A 24,588-nucleotide genomic window follows, 5' to 3' on the forward strand; every position below is an offset into this window, starting at 1 on the left:
ATCTTTTACGCCCGTCTGTGCATTTATTGTTGCCTAATCGACGCACGGCCAGGGGAGTGATTAAGGAGCGAGAGGCAGAGTGGCAGAGGGGCGTCAGCGGGATGGAAGACAGCTGATTTTTCCAGTACCGCTTCGCCGCTGCTTCGTCGGAAGAGCAGCTGCGGCGCTGCGACTGCGACTGAGACTGCGCAGCCGCTCAAAAAGCTCGCGCTCAGCTTGGCTCAGCTTTTGCGCCTGCGCAGACCGTTCAGACTTCTTTGAGACGTCGCTCAGGAAGGTCGTGTTCGCGCATCGTTCCGCTCAAGTTCGCTTCGGCTCAGCTCCGGTTCGCGCTCGTATCTGTGCAGTTGTATCCAGACCCATTTGGCCGTGATCGCGATCGCGGTAAGTGCCACTGTGTGAGTGCGCAGGATTGAGATAGAGCCCAGGACTCCAGGCGAAACTTGGCCGAAAACTGCAATTAAAGTGGCAGCAATAATAGCTGAAATTCAAGAGATAGAGCGAGCGATTGTGAGTGCTACGGATTGGATTTGGCTTGCAGTTGCCTGCAGTTGCAAACACCGTCCCCCGTCCGTCCCCCGCCGCCCCCTTACCCAGCAAACTGCGCCTGACAGTGAAAGTGATTTGATTTTGCAATTGGAGTCGCAATCGCCGCTGCTGCTGCTGCTGCTTCTGCTGCTGCTGCTGCGCTGCTGCTGTTGCTGTTGCGAGCGACTTTGAACAATATTTCTGCTTGTTCGCTGATCCGATCAGCCAGCAGCAAAAAGCGATCAAAAAAAGCATTTTGCTTTTATTATTACTCTCGCCTTAACCGAACGAAACAAAACACGGCAAAACAATAATGAAAAGTGCAAAGAAAACAGCCCAATAAATTGCAGGCAATTTGTAATCGGTATCCTAATACAATTTCTTTCTCTCATTTCGCACAGTACTGCCACTGTGCCCCCCAAATTCAGCCCCCCAAATAAAAATTGGATTAATTCTCAGCACACTTCAAAATACAGCCTCGCAGGTGAGAAGCAACATTTTGATTAAATTCGCTTAGTTAAGCCCGCAAATTGACGCTCTACGATGGTTGGCGCCTCCAGCGGTTAAATCATTTGGACGTTGCAACATTCGCACAGCTCACGAACCGCAGAAAAAGAAACTACTCAGTTATGGTGCAAAAGTAAAGCGTCATTATCTAATAAATCTTACCATATACCACTCTGCCAAATGCATAAAACGCAAACCTCATGGCGTGGTCGTGGTCGCTTGCAAAATGTGGAAAGTATTTGCGCTTAAATGCTTGCAAAATGCCTGGACACATAATCCACCGCATTCGATGCATCAGGGTGTCCCGGCAGGGGAGTGTTCGTGGTTTTGGCATAACACCTGCCACATAAGTTATGTATGTACATATATGTGTATCGATCATTCCCGACAGCTAGAATCCGGTGTACTATGGTTTTAGTTGCTCTTACAGCATGCAAATATAATTTGGGGCACAGCTGGCTAGCAAAACAGGAAAATTTGGGGAATTGACTTTGGACTCCAAAATTGCTTGTCCATGTCTATGGCTTTCCCTTCCAAAGTGAAGTCTGAAGTCCATTTATTTCATTTATTCATATATATATTGTTTCTTATTGTAAAATATGATGTACTTAAGGTAGCACAATCATGTATTCCTAGACATACACGAATCAAGAGATTGAGAAAAGTAAATTGTAGTATATATTACTAATATTACTAATCATATCACTTAAACCAAGCTTAGAAGCATTTTTTCAAGTTAAACGAAGACCCTATGCTTGTGTCATCAAACCTGAACTTCAAATGTCATAATTGATAACCCAAAAAACAATGTCAAAATGCGGTCGATTATTCAATGCGTTTGCACATTAACAGCTTGATAATTATTGTATAACCGACACTGACTTGGAATAATAAATAGGTTGGCTCGGAGTGGTTGAAACAAAAAACCATGTCAAGTCGCCAATAAAACAAATAAAAGACAACGAAATGCAAAAAGGAAAGAAGCAAGAAACCGGAAAACATAAATACTGAGCCACATACAAAAGTGCGTAAAAGAAGGGCAAACGAAATGTGAAATGAGTCAAAAGGCAAAAGCCGAAGTGGGGAAAAGAGAGGCGCATCGTCTTAGCCCCAATTTGGTTAACTGCAGCTTGGGCCACAAATTATTTGGCAACGTTTTTATGGCTCCGTCGATTTCTTGTGTCGACTACACAATATACTTTCGTACTGCTGTCTGTGTGTATAAGTATGACATGAACTTCATTATCAGCAACACCGAACGCCGACGCTGCCTTTTTATTTTTTGGTAACATCTCTTTACCTTTACGTTTTCCTGAAGTGGTTTTATTTTATTTCGCTTTTTCAATATAGGGCTGGCTTATTGCATAAGCGGAGAAACTCGTATTGCTCCGCTCGGCCTGCTCTCTGGAGCATGCTACTGTATATACGTACGTACATACTCGTATACTCGTATACTTAAAGGTGCCATATTTATGTACATACATATATGACTTGGCTGAGAACTTTCTTTCCAGCAGCCCGACACCAATAACTTAATTTTGGGAGCTGCTGCTGTGCCCTTAAATCCGGTTAGGGATTTGGTACCCTTTTCGTCGTGTAATAAAACCCGAAACATACGACCCAGGCGCTGGAAAACAAGTTCCGCCAAATTGTGACCATGGCCATGGATTTCTTGGCTTCATTCGCCTTGCTTTTATTTTCTTTTTGATGCTTTATGTAAATGTTTTTCACTCGCTTACCTTCTTTGTGCACTGTTGGCTTATGTAAGCCAACCGAAATGCTCAAAGATTGTTGCTGGATTCATGCAAATGATTTCCCAATTTTTGTTTTCATCATTTTTCTTCTCCGCTTCGAGTTCAGTGTATTATGCATTCGGGTTGTTTGTTTATCGGCTTGTTGTTGTTAATTGGGCAGTCTGTTTTTTTTTGGGTTTGAGGGGGAGTTGTGCGCAGTAGCTACTGGCTTTGGACCAGCTCATTATTTAAATCTGAACGAGCTTCACCTCCGGCAGGCGTAAGTTTGTGACCTGAGTCTTTTGTATTTTTCCTTACAAAATTTCACCCAAACTTCTTGCAGCCATTTTGATTTGTATATATGTATGTTCCTGATTTGGGCAAGTTCGTTGCTTAGATCTTTTGTTTTCTTCGGTGGAAACTTCGCACAAAAATCTATCAGCTGCTTTGCTTTTTCCTCCTTAATTTTCCCTCTTCTTGTCAAGTTCGTTGCCTAGGTTTTTCAAGAGGGTATTTTCATAATAATTAATATTCTACAGCACGGCACGAGTCATTAGCACGAAATTCTCCAAGAGTTTATTGCGCTTATCTAATCGTCGGTCGTAGAGCTCTCACAATCCATTGATCAATATGGCTCATGGGCCGTGTGCTCCTGTCTCGGTGTTAGTGGCGCTAATTGCATAATCATCAGTGCTGGTTTTGTGTGCGCGATTTGCATGCCATGCTACACATATAAACCCATCAGCTTTTGTTTTTGGTCTACACTCGGCCACTTCTTAACACTCTACTGCTGCTGCTGCTGCCTCTGCTGCTGCCTCTCCTGCTACTGCTGCTGCCGGTGTTGACTTAACACATTCGTAACAATTGCGCATCAGCCTACGTATGGAATAACAATTAACACTCCGTTGTTTGCTTGTGTGTGCGGGGAAGACGTCAGAGGTGCCATCTTCTGACCATCGATTGATTATGTGGACGGACGGGCGTGTGAAACGCTCTGGGCTGCGGCTTACAACGGCACTTACCTTACCCAACTTTCGGGGCTCTAATGTGTGTATGTGTGTGTTGTCGTATGTTATCGTTTGTTGTCGCCTCTGTTTTGGGGCGGACTGAAATGTGCCAATGGCACGACACCGATTTCCAACTAATTTGGCTTTGGCCAGGCCAAGACGCAGCAGGCGCAGCTGTTTGACCCACTTGAGCGATGGGTGGTGGTGATGGTGGTGGTGGTGGTGGGAAAGTCAAATGGGTTTAACCTTTCGGCTTGTGCAAACAATTCGTAATTGCAAATGGTAGCAATTCAAAATAATTGAGCAAATCTATTTAATTCCACTTTGCCAAGACGACAACAGCCGAAAGTGGCTTTTGGATTTGGGATTGGGAGTGGGAGTGGACCGGTGGAGAGGAGCGGCTATCAGTTTTGTGGTTGCTGCGACCGTCTCTTGATTGCTAGCTTAAATAAATGTGAGCGTTTAACCAATGAAAAGTTGGAAAAACTTGAAAAATGGGTTTGCGTTTTTCTGCCGAAGAAGTGCAGTAAATGCTTGCTATAGTCCGCTTTAATTAGCCATGATTTTCGCATAAAAATTCAAATTACTCAAATGTATTTGATGGCCTAGTTTCCTGAAAATATATGAGAAATTAATGTTTGTTTTCGAATATAAAATATATTTAATTAAATGTGGTTAAAGGAAACTACCTTTGGCAAGCAGATAGTTAAATATATACCCTTGTACAAATATATAACTAACTAATTGTATTTACACTTCACATTGTACATACTTGTACATTAATTTATTTAAAAATATACACATTTTTTATTTCGAGCCCATTTGGAAGTCTATGCTATGCTAACTAATTTTGTTTATGGCACAAGAAATAAAACTTTGTTTACAATTAAAGCAGAGGCATTGTTCGCGGCCGGTTTCTTTAAGGAGCCGCTAACTTGGAAATGGCATGAAAGCAGTTCCATCTCTTTTCATTCGGTTTTCCTAATTTATTAGGCAAGCGCTTGGGTCCCTCCTCCATAATTTAGCCATTTTCCCCCAATTCAACAAAATGCATAAAAATTTCCTTAGCCGCCGGCTCGGCTTGTCTCGCATTTACTTTATGCGCAACTCATCAGCCAGCGACAAACGGAAGACAACTGAAATGACAACTTTTGGCTGCGCTTTTGTGTTGCCATTGTTGAAGATGTTGCCGATGTTGCAGATGATGTTGCTGCGGCTGCAGCCATTACCATTGTCATCCGGGGCATTAGCCATTGTCTTCGGCGGCGGGGAGAATTCATTTGTCGTGAATTATGCGTGGCCAGATAAGAGAAAAGTCTTTCTGGCTTGAGACGCATAATCGAGTGCCCAAATGCAATGAGCGGTGGAATGTCGCATCTGCATCTGCATCTGCATACGCAACTGAAACTGCAATCAGCTGCTGCTGCTGTGGTTGCTGCTGTTGCTGCTGTTGCTGCTGTTGCTGCTGCTGCAGCTGCGGCGGCTCATTTAAAATGCATTTATCTCAATTACAAGCTGAAAAGCAACAAAATCGCTTGCTTACAACGAATTGGAAACGAAACAAAGTGAACGACGCATTGTTTACAGCAGAAAAAAACTTTCACTGCCAGCGCCGAACTAAAACAAAAGTTATGGAGTTGCGGGCGAGGGATACGTGGAATCGGAATCGGGGCTCTATGTAGCCTCAGCGGCCCTTGCCGTAGGTTCCAGCCAAGTATTTTTAATTTAAACAAATAAACTGAAAGCGGACAGCACAACAAAGCGATTGTAAATTATGCGTAAGAGCCGAAGAGCAGAAAGAGAAATGGCCGCAGAAAGCCAGTTTCCGGCGTCCTTCACTCAAGGCCGTTGGTTTCCATATGGGAACAACACGCATGCTTACTGTTGTTGCTGCTCTGTGCCTGTGCTGGGGATCATAATTACGAGGATGGTAATCACGATGATGGGGCAGCTGTCAGTGGAGTGCAGGCTTACGTAACCCGATCCAGGAGAGATCCAGTGGGCCGGACAGCAGGGATTAACCCGAACTTAGCGTCCGAAGTGTCCGAAATGTAAATTGAGTTTTGCAACGGTTGCATCACGGTGCGTCAGCAGGGAAAACATCCGAGAAAAAGCAAGAGCCCAAGCTGGCAAAACCTGTTAAGTCGCCAAAAAATATTTCATAACCACCGTCTGTCTGTCTATACATGAAGTGTCCGCAAAATGTGTTAACCATTATGCAAAGCTGTCGAAGCGCCGAGTCACGTTTTCGGGAGGCAACTTCCTGGTACATCGGAATCGGAAAATCGCCAGCCGCAGATCAAGTTCAAAGTGTCAAGTTTGCACAAATTTAAAGGAAGCGCTCGCCGGAGCGGCAAATAAGCAAAACCATTCGCCGACCAGCTGCTCCGTGGTGCTTGAACTCCAAACGAAAGTGAAAACACGCCGACTTCGGCTGCATCGCTGCCGAGCAGAGCAAAAAGCTGGCTAGCTCTTACTTTCGTGTGTGATGGCTGAAGTTCCAGGTGACTAGCTCTTTTTCGCAATCGGAATAGGAGTTCTGAGCGTAGTCACAAAACTCTTTAGTCACAAAACACATGATGTTCCACTTAAACACTATAATAATAGCGAATTTAATTCACTAATTATAGACTCCATCGCTACAAATATATTCTTTAATCGCAAGGAGAGTGCTGTTGCTCTAAACAATTCTATTTCAAAGTGAAGTAATCAATTGACTCCGCCCACTTAGGAAAATCAGTTATTGTCAAAATAGTAGATCATCAAGATGATTTAAGCACGGCTTAAAAGAAAGAGTAGTCAAGTAAACAATAACTTGCATATATGTATGTATATTTTCCTGTTTAATAATGCCTTGCAGAAATCCTAATATACCTTCAGTGCTTGCGGGTACAGGGTACTGAACTGCGATTCGTACTTGCTTTTAATGCGCTGTTCACTGCATTCATTCATTTCCTTCTATCGTTAAACGTGAAACGTAAAAAGAGAAGGGGGAGAAAAGGCCAAAAATTAGACAAAAAACTCGCAAAAAGTAAAAAAGAAATTAAATAAAATAAAAACACTGCGAGCAGCCAGCCAGCTGCTGATGATGGTTTTTCCAGTTTTCCGAGCTGCTTTTATCGCGGCGACGGGTTTCCAAAAACCCAGCTGTGACATGTGCGACCAAGGAAACGCGTGTTGCAGTGGCAAGTGCACCTCTGCCAAACGAGTTTTCGGCCAAATTGGTGATTTAAAAGTCATTTACTACGGAATTAATGGGGATTTAATGCGCAAAGCGATGACTACAACAGTCATTTTAGTACTCGAGCTGGGCTTACACCCACTCCTAATTGCCGAAATAAACCGGTCCACCACTGATAATGTTTGTGTTTATCCGTTGCAGGCAATTAAGGAAGTGATTCGTGGCCAGAGCTCCTCGTGGACGTTGTCGCGATGCGGTGCAGCATGCAACCGAACGAAACCGCCTGAAACGCCGCTGTTAAAGCGTCAACAGCAATTGAAATAATTGCCATTGGAGCAGCGCAGACCAATAACCGCCGGACCCACGAGCACATACCCAAACATCCCACCATCGCCAACGCCGTTCGCAACCCATCCCAGCACCCGGACCAATTCAACTGGCAACGAAACCGGCAACTTGCCACACGAGCTGAGCTATCGGCGGCAGGCACACAGATTGCCGCAAATCCAGCTGAATTGTAACAGAGCCGCCGCGCCGGAAAATCAGAAAATCAGAAAATCGGAAAATCCCAAAAGCCGATACCCACACCAAAATCCAGTGGGGAGATCAATGAACGCAGCACGCAGCTGACAGCACTTGGAATCCACTTTTGCAGCAGAGCAGCCAGCGGAGCGTAGGAAAAGCGAAACGGACCAGCTCAGTTGGGACCGGATCGGATTGGGCGGCATTCGGTGCGTTCAGCGTTCAGCGTTCAGCGTTCAGCGTTTGGTTTTCAAGTTCAGGCGGCGCTGAGCAGGAAGTTGTGCGGCTGCACCTTAATTGGAGCCAGTGTCATTACCACCCGACAACCACCATTCACCGGCGCTCATCCTGCTCGATGTAAGATGTTAGTGGCCACCGACGAAAACAATACCCATACCACCACCCATACCATCAGCCGGAGCACACGCAACACGTGGAGATGGAGCCGTCTGGCGCTGGCCGTTAGTCTCTGCGCCTACTGCTGCTGCGCCTCGTCCGCGGCCACGCCCACCACCTCGGTGACCACGGCCGCCCTTCTCACCGGCCACCAGCTGCTGCCCTGGCAAACGGCAGCGGCGACGGCGGCCACCACGCCCTCCACCGCACGCAATCTCTATGCGCCACACCAGAGCTTCAGCCGGCAGGACGACATCAGCTTCAAGGACCTGCGCCAGCGCAACGACGGCACGGTGGTGCAGTCCTTCGGTTCCTATCGCACCGCCCGTCAGTTTGGAGGCTTCTCGACCACTGCCCAGCGGCGATCCGACCCCGCCGTGGAGATCATTCCCGCTCCGTCCGTGGAACTGCCGCAGGGTGAGCTCATTACGGTGCCCAAGCAGTTGGTGCCCACGATGCCGGAGAATGTGACGCGTCAGGGTCGCCGGCGCAACTACATGTACATTCCGCTGCAGACGGAGGGCGATAATGGATCCACGGCGCTGTTGCAACTGCGTCCCAGCCGGAACGCCACGCTCTCCACGCTGGGACCTCCGGCCGATGGAGTGGCCGCCGCGGCCCATGAATTTGCCGCCGACCTGGCCATCCAGGGATCTGGACGGGAGCAGCAACCTCTTGCTTTGGAACTGGGTCCCGAGCGAACGGAACGCAGCGATCTCCTGGCTGCCGCGAGCTCCACGGACAAGCTGGAGTACGCCGAGCCGGAGAACACCAGTCGGCGGGTGGGCTTCCAGTTTCCCAGCTACAGCCTGAAGCCGGCCAGTCCCTTCCACCCGCAGGCCTACCGCGAGGACAACCCCATATTTGGGGACACCAGTGCCGGAGGCTATGAGCCCCAGCCGTACAGCGAGGACGCGTCACCCGTTCCGCCGCCCACTCAGTACGAGCAGCACGAGACGCGGCACACCCGGCAGCTCTACTTTGACTCGGACACGGCATCCTCCAGCTTCGAGTTTCCCGGCCTGGTGAGCAACTCCAAGCCGCATGGCCTCAAGCTCTACCGCGACGACGTGACCAAGTTCGGGGACATCAATGGACCGATTACCGCACTCCCGCAGCAGCGACCCCAGAGAGGCTTCTACTTCGGCGACACTGAGTTCCGCACTGGTCCTCCTGCTCCGGTCCGCCAGTTTGGGCCGCAGAAGAATTTCCAGGAGTACGTGGGACCCAGCGAGTACCAGGGAACCCGCAAGAGCCGCTACTACCCCTACAAGTCGTCTCGCAGTCCACGGGTCGTCTTCCCCACCAACGACAACGTGGGCACCACCGGACCCAGTGGACCCGCCGGCAGCAGCGGTCCCTCCGGAAACGGAGTCTACTTCAGCGATAACATTGCTTTCAGGTAAGAAAGCAAGGTGCAAGGTGTACCTATGAATTAAAGCTCTTTCCTTATATTCATCTATCATAAGCTAAGCTCCTTCGAATACAAGTAGACATATTTACTCAATGCCTTGCATCCGAACAGGGACCAGAACTTTGGCATCAACGAACTGGCCGCCGTGCAGGATGTGCGCAATGACTACAGTCTGCAGGAGCTGGACAGCGCCTCGGAGGCGACCAGCAGTCCGCAGTCGACGAGCACGTTCAAGGAGAAGGGTAAGTGCCACGTCCCCGACCCGATCTCCACCCCTCCACCACGCGCATTCGGCAGGGCTTAGGAAGGGGTCAGTCAGCTGCTGGGAAACTGCTTGCACTAGGCCACGTAACCCACGTAACCCCCCTTCCCCAACCAATCACCCTACCCTTCCCGCAGAAAGTCTAGAATCCAACCCAAAACTCAGACACGCCCACACAGAACACCCCACCCGAACACGAGAACATACCGATTGCAACTTCGATTCCCATTCGACAGTCGACATCACAACGGACACGGAGTGCCAGCACCGGGGCGGCACGTGCGAGTTCTTCCTGGGCTGCTGGCTCTCCGGCGGCCTCATTCAGGGCACCTGCGACGGACTGCTGCGCGGCTGTTGCCACCGCACGGCCAAGTCGGCCAATCTGGGCAGCTCGGACTTCGTCGGCAATGCCGTAGATCTGACCGATCTGCCGCAAAAGAACTACGGACCCGTGAACAACGAACCCAGTGAGTGTGGCAGCCTCAGATCGATTGAAAGCCAAATTGATTGAATCCAATCCAATCCAACCCAAGCACGTGCACACTAAACCCCAACCCGAATCCAACCCCCAGTACCAATTACCAATTACCAATTACCAATTACCCAGAACCATGTTCCAATACTCAATTGCCATTATAAGTAAACGGCGAAATAGTTGGGAAATAATTTGCATGCCACCCCTAACAATTTACGTATGTTTTGTAGTTCGTTTTGTTATGTATGTAGCTGTAGCTATGCACTCGTAACTCGCATTTGTTATTGTTACACTCTTGGGTGGTTTTCAGTGCCTAATTAAGCCGCATGTGGACCGAAGATGCCTCCAACTACACACGCCACTAAAACCAGGCAAAAGCCACCCGCGAAGGAGCCACCTTCCGTCGTCCATCGAATAAAAGACAGCGGAGATACATGAAATAAGTTTAATTGCCCGGCATGAGCATGTTAATTACCACAGCACGCTAATGATAATTAAGCCATATATATTAAGCCACGTAGTTTAACGGCATTACGCTCCACGTCCGAGTCTAGGCCACGACGAAACAAAGACCTCAAGTCCCATCAAGACGCTACGACTCGACTCTAGAAAGCTGATCTGAACCCGGCAGCTTGTTTGCCTAACTGCTTGCTTGGTGGTCGCCCCGTTGTTAATGCTTCCGATGCCACTAACCCGATCCCAGATACCCAATCCCAGAAACCCATATGCTAAGAGATCCCGGTGCGTGGTTCCAACTCATCCGACTCCTCTCCCTTTCAGGCTGCGGCATTTCGCTGGCCAAGCAGACCGCCCAGCGGCGCATTGTGGGCGGCGATGATGCGGGCTTCGGCTCCTTTCCCTGGCAGGCCTACATCCGCATCGGCTCCTCTCGGTAAGCATCTTGGCGTTGACTTCCTCCTACCCGAAACTAAGTAGCCCACGATTTTCCCCAGGTGCGGAGGTTCGTTGATCTCGCGGCGGCACGTGGTCACCGCCGGCCATTGTGTGGCCCGGGCCACTCCGCGCCAGGTGCATGTCACGCTGGGCGATTACGTGATCAACTCGGCCGTGGAGCCGCTGCCTGCCTACACCTTCGGCGTCCGCCGGATCGACGTGCATCCGTACTTTAAGTTTACGCCGCAGGCTGACCGCTTCGACATCTCCGTGCTGACGCTGGAGCGCACCGTGCACTTCATGCCCCACATAGGTGAGTTCTTCCGGAAAATTTGAATAGAATGAGTGAAGTCAAATGTCTGCTAATAATCATTACAACTTGATGATTTTAACAAGCAAAATCCAGCTTAATCCAATTAGTTAAACTCATAAAGCTGTAAAAGACTGTGTGTAAGGAACAGAGAACTTATATTTGTTTTAACTGCCAGCTCCGATTTGCCTGCCTGAGAAGAACGAGGACTTCCTGGGCAAATTTGGCTGGGCCGCCGGCTGGGGAGCTCTGAACCCGGGCTCCCGACTGCGGCCCAAGACGTTGCAGGCCGTGGATGTGCCCGTGATCGAGAACCGGATCTGCGAGCGCTGGCACCGGCAGAACGGCATAAATGTGGTCATCTACCAGGAGATGCTCTGCGCGGGCTACCGCAACGGGGGCAAGGACTCGTGCCAGGGCGACTCCGGAGGACCTTTGATGCACGACAAGAACGGGCGCTGGTACCTAATTGGTGGGTGTTGAGAGACGGACAGATCCCCATATGTAGGCCCTATTAACTAAAACGATTGATCTCCTTCAGGTGTGGTCTCTGCTGGTTACTCCTGCGCGTCCCGCGGCCAGCCGGGAATCTATCACAGCGTCAGCAAGACCGTGGACTGGGTGTCCTACGTCGTCGGACTCACGATGAACATCTAATTTATTCTCATCAATAAATAGCAATCGCAATCGCAATCGCATTCGCAATAGCATTCGCACCTGCCTGCTAAGTGGGCCACAGATTGTTTTGTACATAACTCACTTCATTCTGCTCCTTGCTCCGCTTCCGATCCACGCCGCCTAATTTATGGTTACACAAGAAATACAATTTAGCTTAAGATATAAATTAGCGCAGTACAAGTTAGCAGTTAGGACTCTTAGTGTGTATCTACGAGATACACACGTGTGCGAACTATCTGCAAACACCTAAGCCTTAAATTAATTATAACTGATAATTACGGTTTAATTTACTTAGTCATATGCGCTGTTATGTAATTTTAAAACTATTTATGAACTCCATTTCGTGTGTAAATAAATTATACAAATATTGAGATGAATTCGAACCCGTGAAACGTTTATTAATCGTACAAACGCAGTCCAAATGTCATATTTTTCTACTTTTTCTATTCGTTGCTGTTGGTGTTGCAGTCTGGGTCTGGAAATTGTTGGTGATGGTGTTCATGTTACTTTTGGATCGGCAGACGCGGCACATAAACATGCTGAAAGGGAACCCCAGCCGCAGTCCATCCATTCTCCGCATCCTGGTAGTAGAGCCCGTCCACTCCCACTCCCCCGGCCTTCGACTGCTGCTCCATCACGCGGAATAGGGTGAAGACCTCGTGATAGATCTTGTAAAATATAACTGAGGCAGAGACATACGGACATGATTGGGATCTGTGGGTCAAGATATACTGGGCTTACCCAGCACAAGGGTGAACACCAGAAGACACATTAGAAAGCTCGACAGGTCAATAAACAGACCTGCGGTCGCGTAGAAAACCCCCAAATAAAGACCGAAGCCAAAAATAACGCCATGATAGATCAACCAGGGATATATGAGGCAACTTGAGTCCTGTTGAAGACACATTTAACAATAGTGTGGCTTTGAATTTTATATTAAAACAATATGGTATATCGGGTTTAATAAAAACACTCATTCACAGAGTACACATATCCACTTATTTTACTTACCCGGGCAATACCAATTAGCAGCAGCAGACTGACGCCCATGTTGATCAGCGACAGTCCGTACACAATGGAGCTAAAGATGGCCAACACTGGGGGCAAGTAATCATTACTGGGTAGTCCCAAGGTTAGTGCTTTCGATCGGGCAGTACTTACGATTGACCAGTAGCTGCTGTTCTTCAACCGGGACCAGGTTCATGGGCCACTGGTGGAGCAGCAGTTCGATGTCGGGAAGCACGTGGATGGTCAGCGCGGAGCTGCCCAGGATGACGCTGGAAATGATCACGCCGAGCCAGCCGAGGATGATGACGTTGTACTTCAGGTTCTGGCACTGCACGTACGAGATGGTGTGACTGGCGGCCATCGCAACGGCGGATGAATTTCCACCAGGATGCGATGGATTCTTGGGGGCCATGTTACCGCTTGTTGTGCTCCAACTTAACGTGCTGTTTGGGGTTTGTTGGGGTTTGTTGGTGTTTGCAACAGAACAAACAACGATGTACTGAAGGCCAGACGAGTGGAAGCCAGGTGACAGGAGTAAAGGGGATCAGGGCCTGCTTCTTTTACACCAAACAATATATTTGTGATGGCTTCGTGTTTTAATCGCACATGCATAGTTATTTAAGCCAGACTAAAGACATAGAGGACTGACAAATGAGTTTTCGTTTTTGGGTCTTTGAAATTCATTTTCACTTTTCTACCCAACGATACTTAAAGAAGCAACGATACTTAAGAACACTATTTAATATGCTAATCCGCCCAGGTGGCGACAAATTAGAAAGTTACATAAATGAATGTGTGGCCTCCATTTCGGTTAGTGGTTCTCCCTTGCCGAGATGGCCTAACCCCAAAAGCAATCCGCTTGCCACCAGTGAACTGAGCTGCTCCCATTCCGGCTAGAGATGGCAGCGGTTCTTGCAATTATGTCGCATAAAATAATTATAATAGACTGGGAGAACATTTCCTGCGCCGCTGGCGGCGTCATCAGCATTTCGTAATAATTAGCAGTGACGATGAAGAAGATCGGGCAGCACATGTGAAGCAGCATCAGCAGCAACATCAGAAGCAGCAGCAACTTAAGACAGCAGTCTCTTCAACTGGTGGCAGCAGCAACAGCGGTCCGAACCAGAACTAAGATCAACCTGTTGCTGCGTCTTTCTTGCCTAATGGCGTGAAGTTAGTTTGCGTTTGGCCAGCGGCGCGTGCGGTTGTGGCTTATTCCCCGGAAGAATAGCAGAACACTTCTCAGAAGTCGGAATCTAAAAATGTGGTGTGAAACGCAGGTGCGTGGCTGCTGGGAAAAGGAAAACTGATCGCAAAACTGTGTCATCGAGACAGTCAGCACAGAATTGGCACAGTTCCCATTATGATTGTTATATAAAAATCAATTAGCCCCGCCAACGACCCATTTGCAAGCGACCCCGAAACTTGTTCGCCTATCAAGGACACAGATCTCTTTTCTACAGAGAAGCTCCCCGAGCCCCGTGAGTCACCCCGACAGGCCCATAAACAGCACCGACTTCTAGTAAAAGTGGAGCAGCAATAATAGGAAACGTAAGAAGAAAACGACAGAGCAGAGCCAGCTTAAAAGTGAATAAGAAATTGTCATGCTTTCATTAGCAACAAAAGCGTTATAGCCAATTCTGATGAGTGTTTTCGTTTGAGTGTCATCCTCCTCGGGGAGAAGGGAATTGCGAATAGTGACCCCGAATCAGACTCCAAGATGCAGTTGCTATTGCACCTGTGCCTCCTCCTGCTCATCTGCCAGTCTAGTCCCAGCCAAGCCAGTGAGTACATACGTTCTGCAGGAATTCCGCCTCTAGTGCACCAATCCCCCCCAGATATTCTGAACACCCTGCTGGGGGTGCCCGCGGAATGCGTCCACCAGAGCGGCGTGTGGCCCTGCAAGCTGAGCTTCTCCTGCTGGATCCAAGGCGGCAAGCACGCGAAGGGATGTGGCAGCAACAAGTGGCTCTTCAGCTGCTGCGTCGCCGAGACACAGCATCCGCACCAGCACCAGCACCACTCCCCCTCCTCGCCGCTGACCAGCCTGGTGGACTATGGGAAGCTGAAGCTGAACCTCAACAGCCTGCCCAAGCGGATCATGCTGCGCAGACGTGACGACAACGAGCTGCTCAATCCCAAGGTGGGTCTGCTAAGCTGCAGTAATTGAGCCATTGCAACCGCAGAGCTGGATAATTGAGCAATTTCCAGTGACAGACGGGCAGGATTTTCCTAATTAGAGCCAGAATGAAAATGTTACTTATTTTCAGCGGTTTTCCAGTTTGATGTAGTACCACTTTATATAGTTTTAAGTGGCAAAATGGGCATTGACGCATTAATATACATCTCATAGGATATGTACCATATTTAACATATTAGATATTTAATGAGCATTCCTACCAAAACCATATGCAATCCACAGCCCGAGTGCGGACTGCCACGGACGGCGCAGAACACGCTTCAGAAGCGCATCATTGGCGGACGCCCGGCGCAGTTTGCGGAGTATCCGTGGCAGGCGCACATCCGCATCGCGGAGTATCAATGCGGTGGGGTGCTCATCTCGGCCAACATGGTGGCCACGGCCGCCCACTGCATCCAGCAGGCGCACCTAGCTGACATCACTGTGTACCTGGGGGAGCTGGACACGCAGGATCTGGGTCACATCCACGAGCCGCTGCCCGTGGAGAAGCACGGGGTGCTGCAGAAGATCATCCATCCGCGCTTCAACTTCCGCATGACCCAGCCGGACAGGTATGACCTAGCTCTGCTGAAGCTGGCCCAGCCGACGTCCTTCACGGAGCACATCCTGCCCATCTGCCTGCCGCAGTATCCGATCCGGCTAATTGGGCGCAAGGGTCTGATTGCCGGGTGGGGCAAGACGGAGGCGCACATGGGCCACGCGGGCACCAATATGCTGCAAGTCGCCAGTGTTCCCATCATAAGTGAGTGCAGAATCCCATCATGGTTCCCTGTAATTATGCTACTTCGTATTCCAGCCACCCTAGACTGCATTCGCTGGCACGAGAGCAAACAGATCAATGTCGAGATCAAGGCCGAGATGTTCTGCGCCGGACATTCCGATGGCCACATGGATGCCTGCTTGGGTGAGTTAATGATACTGAGAAGTTGCTTTACTTCCTCCTAAGGTTCCTAAGCAAATATTAAATTTATCAGCCCTCAACATGTATTAATTATAATATGTATGGACTCGTTTCGCAGTGTTTTTTTGTTCAGGGAGGTACTAATGTGGTGATGCTTTTGGTTTCCTTTGAGGATGGCATTCCCGGCCCTTACATATACTTACTCTGTGTAAATCGAATAAATTTCGGCGTTGTGGCTCATTTTATAAGACGCTGCGGTGTTTAGCAATGTATCAGTGCATACTTTCAGGCTGAGCTTTTGAAATAAGGTGCTCAAATGTTTGTTTGGGCTTAAATGCTACTGAATATACTTTAAAAACCGTTCCATACAAGTCATAAAAAGTACTAGTTCCGTTATACAAAGTATAGTCATAATCAAAGCCTTTGAAGAACATATTGGTACTTTAAGGAAATAATTATTTTCGTTCAACACATTGTCACATATATAATTTCAGCCTTCTAATTTAATAACCTCTTTCAATTACATATGCCAGGTGACTCCGGAGGCCCGCTGGTGATCAAGGAGCGCGGTCGCTTTGTGCTTGTGGGCATAACCAGTGCTGGCTTTGGTTGCGGAGTAGATCATCAGCCAGGTGAGCCTCGAAGACATGTTAAGTCTATAAAAATCGATGACTTCTCGATACCCATTCGCAGGCATTTATCACAACGTTCAGAAGACTGTGAGGTGGATACAGGAAGTGGTGGCTCGCAACGAGTTATAGCTGCAGATGACCCTAGAAATCCCCTCCGAACCTTTGGCAATGCAACACATCTCATTAGTTTACGGCCCGTAGCATTAGGCAATGGCAACGTGCAATCCGCTGCCAGAGACGCATTATTTATTAGATTTAATAAACAAAACAATTAGCCTATTGTAATAGCGTTTGCCACTTAGGGAAATGGGCTGGAGACCGACCTTGAACGCCGTCGCCCGTCGCCCGCCGCCCGCTGCCAAGAAAGAGAAAACGTGGCCGCCCAAACAAGCAAGCCTCTTGTTGTGTTATGTCACTGGTGGTGGCCTATTTGGTGGAGTGCCACAAATGGCACAATCCCTAACTGCCAGGCGGTAATTCGTACATTAGGCGCATTAAGCACAGGCAGCCTGCGTTGCCCAATCCTGCTGTTGCGCAGTGCAACTGCTGCTGCCGTTGCAACCAATGGATGAGCATGTGTCGAAGAGCGGTGGCAATGAAATCCGAAATGTGTGTCATCGAACGGTCAGTTGATATTGGTAATTGGTAGTGATTGGGGGCGGTTCGAAAACTTCTTTGCGCCGTAAGTAAATGTCACGCTTGAGACGAGGCTCGATGCTGCTGAGTGGTATTTTCCGCCTGCAATTTGTTCGGCAATTGTTGGTTTTGCTAAAACACCAATTTGAGTTTTGAGGGAAAACGCGACTTCCTCTTTGGCGTGGAATGGTGAATGTAGAGAGGCGAAATTGGATATTAGTCATGGCGACAAAAGCAGTCACATGCAATTGCCAGTTGCCAGTTGCGGGTTGTGAGTTGCGAGTTGCCTGTTGAGCGACAAAACTCGTTGCCTTGGCCACTTTCGTTTTCAATGCGGGTCTCTCGCCGTCTTAACTTGGCTTTTCTCTCGGCCCGCTCTTTGGTGACTATTACTCAATAGTTCGAGCTCGGCTGGGCTCGCTCCGTGCCGTGCCGCTCGCCAGTCGGTTGGCGGTGTTGATGGCATTTTGATTTTGAATTTGTCAGCCCGCTGTTTATTAAGTGCTTCGACGCGACGGCACAGTGTTTGCGAACTGCGGATGCATTTGGTCGACGCGAGACCGCAGAAAGCGAAGTGTAAAATATTAAAGATACGCTCTAAATTATTTCCAAGCCTGCCGCAGAAGTGAAAAAGTGTACGGTGGAGAAAATTGTGGACTTTATTCCATTTACACGGGCCCAGCACTCCACTTCGGCCTGCTATGCAAACGAGGCGCGATTATTCAATCAAAAACTCGCGCCGCTACGTGAATTAAGTGAAACACAATTGCAGAAATCAGTGGCAGACGCGGCAACAACAAGTGTAAACAACAAAAAAAGTACGAAAGTATTGCAAAATGCGCTCGCCGCAGCAACTGTTCATGCTGCTGCTTGCAACAGTGGCCGCAGCTGGCCACAGCAGCTACAACTCGGTGTACAACGAGGTGATCCCGGCGGAGCTGAAGCAGGCCATCGACCAGGAGCTGCCCAAGGAGGCCAAGTTCTTTGATGAGCTGGACTGTGAGTATTTCGGGCGAAGCCGCCCTTCCCTGTCGTCAAGTCAAATCGAGTTCGTTGCCTAAGTCTTTCGTTCGCCTGGCACAATTTGCATATTGGTTAACACGCCATGCTTAACCTTGATCTTCGCTGCTCCTCCATGTCGAGCTCGCACCAATTCCCAATCGGGGAAGCTGTAAAACCCCTTTTGAAAATCGGGCTCGGGCCTCCGGCGAAAGTTCAGCATTCCGTTCTTGGGCAGCCAATTCATCTTGTTTAATTGGACTTTCCAAAAGAAAGACACGAAAGCCAATTAAGCCAGAGCTTAAGGTGATTACCCATTAACATAAAGGCACCAAATGCGAGATGTAAACTCACATAGAAAGCCTGCGATTTTGGGCAACTGTGAATGACTATCAAAACGATGGCCAGTCTGGCCAAATATTATAAATCAAATGCCGCAGCGTGGCTGCTGCACAAGTTCAATGGCAGCAGCAGCTGCCACGGATATACATATGTAATACGAGTATGAGAAAAGCAAAAGTGTTTCCAGATACCGATACACGGACAGGAAAATCCACTGCAATTAACTTCAATTGCGCACTCGCTGTATTCGAAAGTGTTAACAGCAAGCGCCGTGAGTCGGCCATTTTCCCAAAGATTATAGATTATTTGGTTTGGTCTTTTATGTAAGCAGAAACCTTGGCCAAAAATAAAAACCAACGACAAAAAAAAACGTAAACAGCCCAATTGAAGTCGAGCAAATCGATGGCTTGGCAACATGTTGCTGCTGCTGGCTCAGGTTCGCTGGCAACACCGCTGCGCAGCCGCTGTGCGCTGTGCGCTGTGCGCTGTGCACTGTGCGCTGCTCCGATTCGATCCGATAAAGTTGCTCTGCGAGTGAAATGGCCAAAAGCAGCGTGTCTTCGGGTCTTCGACTGCCTTTCGGACCTGGCTGCTCGGCTCTGGGCTTGGCGGTCGCAAAAGCTTGGCTTAGTTCTGAGCCGATTTTCCCGACGCGCGGTCGCCTTTCCGTTTGCTCGCTCCTCGCCGACTGTGTGCGCATGCGTAAAGAAAGATAATTCCAGAGCCACAAAAGTGAAGTGAAGATTACGATTTTCTTTTCGAGCGTCGAAACTGCGCATGCGTGAACAGCGCCAGAAAGCGCCAAATGATAATAAAAGTGAAATCCTTTGTGAAATAGTGGCAGGACTGTAGCTGGTCGCGAGCCAGTGACGGCTAAAAATCAATCATAAGCCAGAAAGCGAAAGTTCCACTACATTGAACCACCCCATTGAAAGTGAAAGTCCGCGTGGGACAACCCCTTTCGTTTCGCCCACTTGCCATGCTGCCATTGCCCAGGCACTCCAAGGACACCTGGCTGCGGCTAGTGGTCCTCTGTGCACTGATATCTTTGTCAGCTCCCAGAAGAGCAGATGCTCTGGGCTATCCCAGTGCCCAGCAGGAGCACGACATGCTCATCCTGGACGCCTTGTCGCGGCGCAGTGGAACCGGATACTATGGCGAGAACAGCGTGATGGAAATGCTCTCCCGAAGTACTTAGCCTCGAACCATTTGACCCGACATAGCCCCCACCCAGCCACCTCTCAACTAATCTCGTTCCCCAACCGCCCCTGTCTTTGCAGTGATACCGCAGTCGTGCCGCTTTCGTGGCCACAAGTTCGAGTGCGGCCTGTCCATCTCCTGTGTCTTGGGTGGCGGCAAGCCGCTGGATCTTTGCTCCGGCGGCATGATCTGGTCTTGTTGCGTGGACAAAGATCTCGACGCCGAGGAAAGTCCGCACGCCGCCCCGGTGAACAACACGAGTGAGTATCCCCCAACCGACATCCACATCCACATCCACACCGTTCCTCCGTCATTCCGTTTCCCAAACCAGACACACATTTGATTCTGAAAGACATTTCGCCTTGCGCGATTCCCTGCAATTGGAAAATTGCTGCGCTTGAAGTTATGCAACTCGGTTTCGTATAATAGCGCTATAAATTAGCTTGCATTTCGAAAATGACATCAAATTGCTTTGTGCACTAGCACACAGCAAGGGCCTTTGGGTTCCATACGACGAAATGCAACTAAATAGCGCAGAACACTCTATTCCGAATGGGATAAAATTGTATTTATTTATTTTGGCATGCTAGTATGGCAAGGTTAACATATTTTTCAATCTGGCAGTTAACAGTGTACTCTTAAATTATTGGCAAGCATATTTTAAAACAACAAAAAACGAGGAACACAGTTTATTATTAGCATACAGATACTCACATTATCAGTCCAATTTTGCTGATCATCAATAATAAAGTAATGATTATATGCTTAAATTTAAACAACCTCTACAATTGAATATCATATTAATTAAAGTTAAATTTATGATATCATGAAACATCTTTCTTGTACGTTACTTAGTAAAATTCATTATGCTTTCATCAGATTTTCCACCGCTCTAGGGCTTTTTCCGAGAGACTTTTTTGAATAGGATCAAATTTGTAGGAAAGTTGCTATGTAAAATTTGCCTAGAATTTGAACTAGAAGCACCATTCTTGACCACGGAATATTGCTTTATTTTGGATTGAATTTGTTCACATTCCTAAAACCAAATTGAACTCATACTCTATTCGCTTTCTATTGCTTTATGTATCGATTGGCTTGCCATCAAGTGCATTGCTTCTATCGTAATCGCAGTAGATGCAATTACCAATTTGGCAATAGGTGCAGCTAGAAGACCAAGGAGAAGAGCCATTCCTTTTATATTATGCCATACACGCATCAGTATTGCCCACGGAGTTTTATTTATTTGGTTACTTCAAGTAGCTTTTTTCCATCTTCAGCTGTTCCGCAGCTATTTTGTTGTGCTCTGTTTAATTTTCTAGATTTCTGCCTTTTTTCGAATGCGCTCGTTACGAACATAAAAGCAAACCTGAACAATAACAAAGCATTACAACATGTTGTGAATAATTCTTGGTGGAAAATTTTGTTTCCCCGTCTCTCACTCGCACATCAATCTCAGTCTCAGCCTCAACCTTTTCTTTTGCCGCAATTTAACTTAATTTTGAGAGTCTTTTCCCCCTTTTTGGATCAACCTTTTCCTCGAAGCCCATAAAGAAGCGGGTTCTGCGTGCTTTCTTTGGTATTTCATGTGTAAAGTTTTCCCAAGACGTCTGGCGACAATGATAAAGCCAAAAACTGAAAACCGAAAACCGGAGTCAACCCCGAAATGGGCAAAACTCACTTGCGGAAATAAACGAAGGTGAACGTTTTCGCATTTAAAAGTGAAATTTTTGGATTTCTTTCTTTGTTTCAATTCGACTGGGCACCCTGCTCCTCATCCCTGGCCCACCGAAATCTTTATTATTTTGTTTGCTTTCAAATGTGGGAAAAATCACAGCGCCAAAGTTACGGCATACCCGAATCAGGCCGAGTTCCGAGCTCCAAGCTCCAAGCTCCAAGCTCCGAGCTCCTCGAAAGTGTTAATCAAGTCATGACGCCGTTCTGTGTCTCCCCCAAATGGCTTTTGGATTGGTTTGAATTACGTGCGAAACACCCGGACACTCAGTCTTTGTCTTAATGGCCCGACTGGGCAGTCTGGGCCCAAATCTTCAGCTGACATAATCGCATTCGTGTCTGGGTCCCGCTTTTTATTACGAGTGCTGACCAGTTTTTGGGGGAAAGTCTGACACCGACTCCGTTGGCAAGGCTGACCTCTGGAGTCGCTCGCCAGACCATCATCCTGTATCACAATTCTCACACACAGGCGACATAATACACTTGCATGACATTTACCCCGACCTGTCGACGAATGCCAACAAGCCGCAGCACCACCTGCACCACCACAGTGGCAACGGCCTGTCAGCGGCCCCATCCACATCGTCCACAGCGTCCTCCTCTGCACGACCGGCTTACCCGAGCAACTACTACGGCACCAAGCGACCATCCCTCTACAGCGGCTCCAATTCCTACAAGCCAGGATCCTCCGCTGGCGGATCTAGCCGCCCATCCTCCTCCTCCTCCTCCACCTCCAGCCTCAACAGCTGGGAGCACGAGAGCGGCGGCCACCTGGGCTCCATCAGCGGGATCACAAACCACCTGGACAGCTTCTTTGACGCCGAGCCCCAGGTGCCCTTGGACTCCGCCGGCGCTCCAGCACCACACGAACCGCTGCCCAACGCACAGGCCTTTGCGGTGGGCAATGTCCTGGACCTCAATGCTGGAGAGGCAGCGGACGAGTACCAAAGTGGAGGCAGTGGTGGCTACCACGACGCCAGCTATCGTCCAGTGCCGGGTACAAAACCACAACCATATCACACATCTCTCTTTTTTCCGGCACCTCTGCAATTGGTTCTTTTAACCTGCACCACACAACCACTCACTTTGTTGCTCTCCTATTTTCTGTAGATCATTTCTTGACATACTTCAGTGCCCTATTAGCTGTACCAATAAGGTTACGCTTACTTATCCTATCATATTTTTATTCTCAGGCTGCGGCGAGGTCTACACACGATCCAATCGTATTGTAGGAGGCCATTCCACGGGCTTTGGCTCCCATCCCTGGCAGGTGGCGCTGATCAAGAGTGGGTTCCTCACCAGAAAACTTAGCTGCGGCGGTGCACTGATCTCCAACCGATGGGTCATAACGGCTGCCCATTGTGTGTCCTCGTAAGTACTGAAAAAATAACAAGAGAGAACGCTTTACTCGAGTTCTCGACTATTAGATTCCTGTGACTCAGCTAATGGGATTGCATACAAAAAAGTTCAAATTGCCAAAAAAAAAAAAATTTTTTTAAATACAAAAAGTTTCAAAAGGGTGGGCGTGGCCAACATTTCTTTTGCATATCATAGAAATTGAAAAGAAAAATAATAAAATGACAACATTTCAACACATTTTTCAAAACTGTGGACACAAAACAATTTTTAAAAAATGGGCTCGATGTCTCTGAAATCTGCATGCTTAATCTCAACTTTCTAACTTGTATAGTTCCTGAGATCTCGATGGATATACGGACGGACAGACAGACGGACATGGCCAGATCGACTCGGCTATTGACCCTAATCAAGAATATATATATACTTTATATGGGCGGAAACGCTAACTTTTCCACGAATCTGGTATACCTTTTTACTCTACGAGTAACGGGTATCAAAGGGGAGACTTTCCAATAGAAACATATATATCTTTGATACCCTTGCAGCACCCCTAACTCCAATATGAAGATCCGACTGGGCGAGTGGGATGTTCGTGGCCAGGAGGAGCGCCTAAACCACGAAGAATATGGCATCGAGCGTAAGGAAGTGCATCCCCATTACAACCCCGCAGACTTTGTAAATGACGTGGCCCTGATCCGTTTGGACAGGAATGTGGTCTACAAGCAGCACATCATACCCGTCTGTCTGCCTCCTCCATCCACCAAATTGACCGGTAAAATGGCCACCGTGGCTGGGTGGGGGCGAACCCGACACGGCCAGAGCACAGTGCCCTCCGTGCTGCAGGAGGTGGACGTGGAGGTGATCTCGAATGATCGCTGTCAGCGCTGGTTCCGAGCAGCGGGTCGGCGAGAGGCCATCCACGATGTTAGTATAAAATTTCCAATACTCTTCCCTAAAAAATATCTATATCAATATTGACCAACTTCGTTTCATTCAGGTTTTCTTGTGCGCCGGCTATAAGGACGGTGGCCGGGATTCCTGCCAGGGCGACAGTGGCGGACCACTAACACTGACCATGGACGGTCGCAAGACCTTGATCGGATTGGTGTCCTGGGGCATCGGCTGTGGGAGGGAACACCTGCCCGGCGTCTATACGAACATCCAGCGTTTTGTGCCCTGGATCAACAAGGTTATGGCCAATGACAACGCGTAGGCGCCAACGCGGGGGCGTGCGTCCGCTGCGGAGATGCATGCGGTCAGCCGGGCCATGTGATTTCTCTACGACTCGGGGTTGCTAGTGTGTAAGACCGAGGTCCTTGGGGCCTTGTATTTATTTTACCATACTCTTCTTCCTGGGGTTCCTCCACCTCAACCAGTCCAACCGTTCGATCCCTCCACCCTTCATTCGACTTCATTGCATTCCAAGCATTCTATTTAAGTTTTCGATATTTATTATACACTGTTCGAATAAGTCCTACACATGCGATCCACTTTCACTTACATCGTATTGATACCAATAATTATGTTTTATAAATAAAAAAAAAGTACCAAACAACAATGGCTTCTTATTGACAGAAGGTTGATCATCAGTATAATCATCAACAAGAATTTTAAATACAACTTCTTAGAGCTCAATTAAAGTATTTAAGCCTAAATGCACGCAACATCATTGG

General features: G+C 48.2%; 4 protein-coding genes across 8 annotated transcripts; 3 read left to right on the forward strand and 1 right to left on the reverse strand.

Annotated features, from left to right (window-relative positions):
- The first annotated feature begins 259 nt into the window (after nt 1-259).
- On the forward strand, nt 260-12,273 carry LOC122626329 (serine proteinase stubble). 3 transcript variants are annotated; one of them, XM_043806538.1, is made up of 8 exons: nt 260-384; nt 930-1,012; nt 7,158-9,276; nt 9,400-9,530; nt 10,806-10,917; nt 10,979-11,232; nt 11,408-11,701; nt 11,771-12,270. In XM_043806538.1, exons 3-8 carry the CDS (start codon nt 7,841-7,843, stop codon nt 11,884-11,886), a joined length of 2,343 nt encoding a protein of 780 aa, XP_043662473.1. In that variant the 5' UTR covers nt 260-384; nt 930-1,012; nt 7,158-7,840; the 3' UTR covers nt 11,887-12,270. The 3 variants fall into 3 exon arrangements, with proteins under 3 accessions (XP_043662473.1, XP_043662474.1, XP_043662472.1); XM_043806539.1 differs by lacking the exon at nt 930-1,012 and adding an exon at nt 9,787-10,017 and having other exon boundaries at nt 264-384; nt 11,771-12,273; XM_043806537.1 differs by lacking the exon at nt 930-1,012 and having other exon boundaries at nt 264-384.
- A 1-nt stretch (nt 12,274) lies between these two features.
- On the reverse strand, nt 12,275-13,418 carry LOC122626330. The gene is made up of 4 exons (XM_043806541.1): nt 13,069-13,418; nt 12,919-13,004; nt 12,649-12,799; nt 12,275-12,589 (listed from the first exon to the last, which is right to left on the reverse strand). Exons 1-4 carry the CDS (start codon nt 13,325-13,327, stop codon nt 12,411-12,413), a joined length of 675 nt encoding a protein of 224 aa, XP_043662476.1. The 5' UTR covers nt 13,328-13,418; the 3' UTR covers nt 12,275-12,410.
- Nucleotides 13,419-14,635: 1,217 nt separating this feature from the next.
- On the forward strand, nt 14,636-16,777 carry LOC122626754 (serine proteinase stubble). The gene is made up of 6 exons (XM_043807130.1): nt 14,636-14,699; nt 14,754-15,058; nt 15,338-15,857; nt 15,912-16,019; nt 16,550-16,648; nt 16,710-16,777. The coding sequence occupies exons 1-6, from the start codon at nt 14,636-14,638 to the stop codon at nt 16,775-16,777; spliced, it is 1,164 nt and encodes a 387-aa protein (XP_043663065.1).
- A 1,343-nt stretch (nt 16,778-18,120) lies between these two features.
- LOC122625784 (serine proteinase stubble) lies at nt 18,121-24,128 on the forward strand. Of its 3 annotated transcripts, none has more exons than XM_043805843.1 (6): nt 18,121-18,283; nt 19,906-20,085; nt 22,026-22,553; nt 22,750-22,927; nt 23,461-23,839; nt 23,913-24,128. In XM_043805843.1, the coding sequence occupies exons 1-6, from the start codon at nt 18,121-18,123 to the stop codon at nt 24,126-24,128; spliced, it is 1,644 nt and encodes a 547-aa protein (XP_043661778.1). The 3 variants fall into 3 exon arrangements, with proteins under 3 accessions (XP_043661778.1, XP_043661782.1, XP_043661774.1); XM_043805839.1 differs by lacking the exon at nt 18,121-18,283 and adding an exon at nt 19,605-19,815; XM_043805847.1 differs by lacking the exon at nt 22,026-22,553.
- Nucleotides 24,129-24,588: the final 460 nt, after the last annotated feature.

The sequence above is a fragment of the Drosophila teissieri genome, chromosome 2L, assembly GCF_016746235.2.
Source record: "Drosophila teissieri strain GT53w chromosome 2L, Prin_Dtei_1.1, whole genome shotgun sequence".
Lineage (NCBI taxonomy): Eukaryota > Metazoa > Arthropoda > Insecta > Diptera > Drosophilidae > Drosophila > Drosophila teissieri.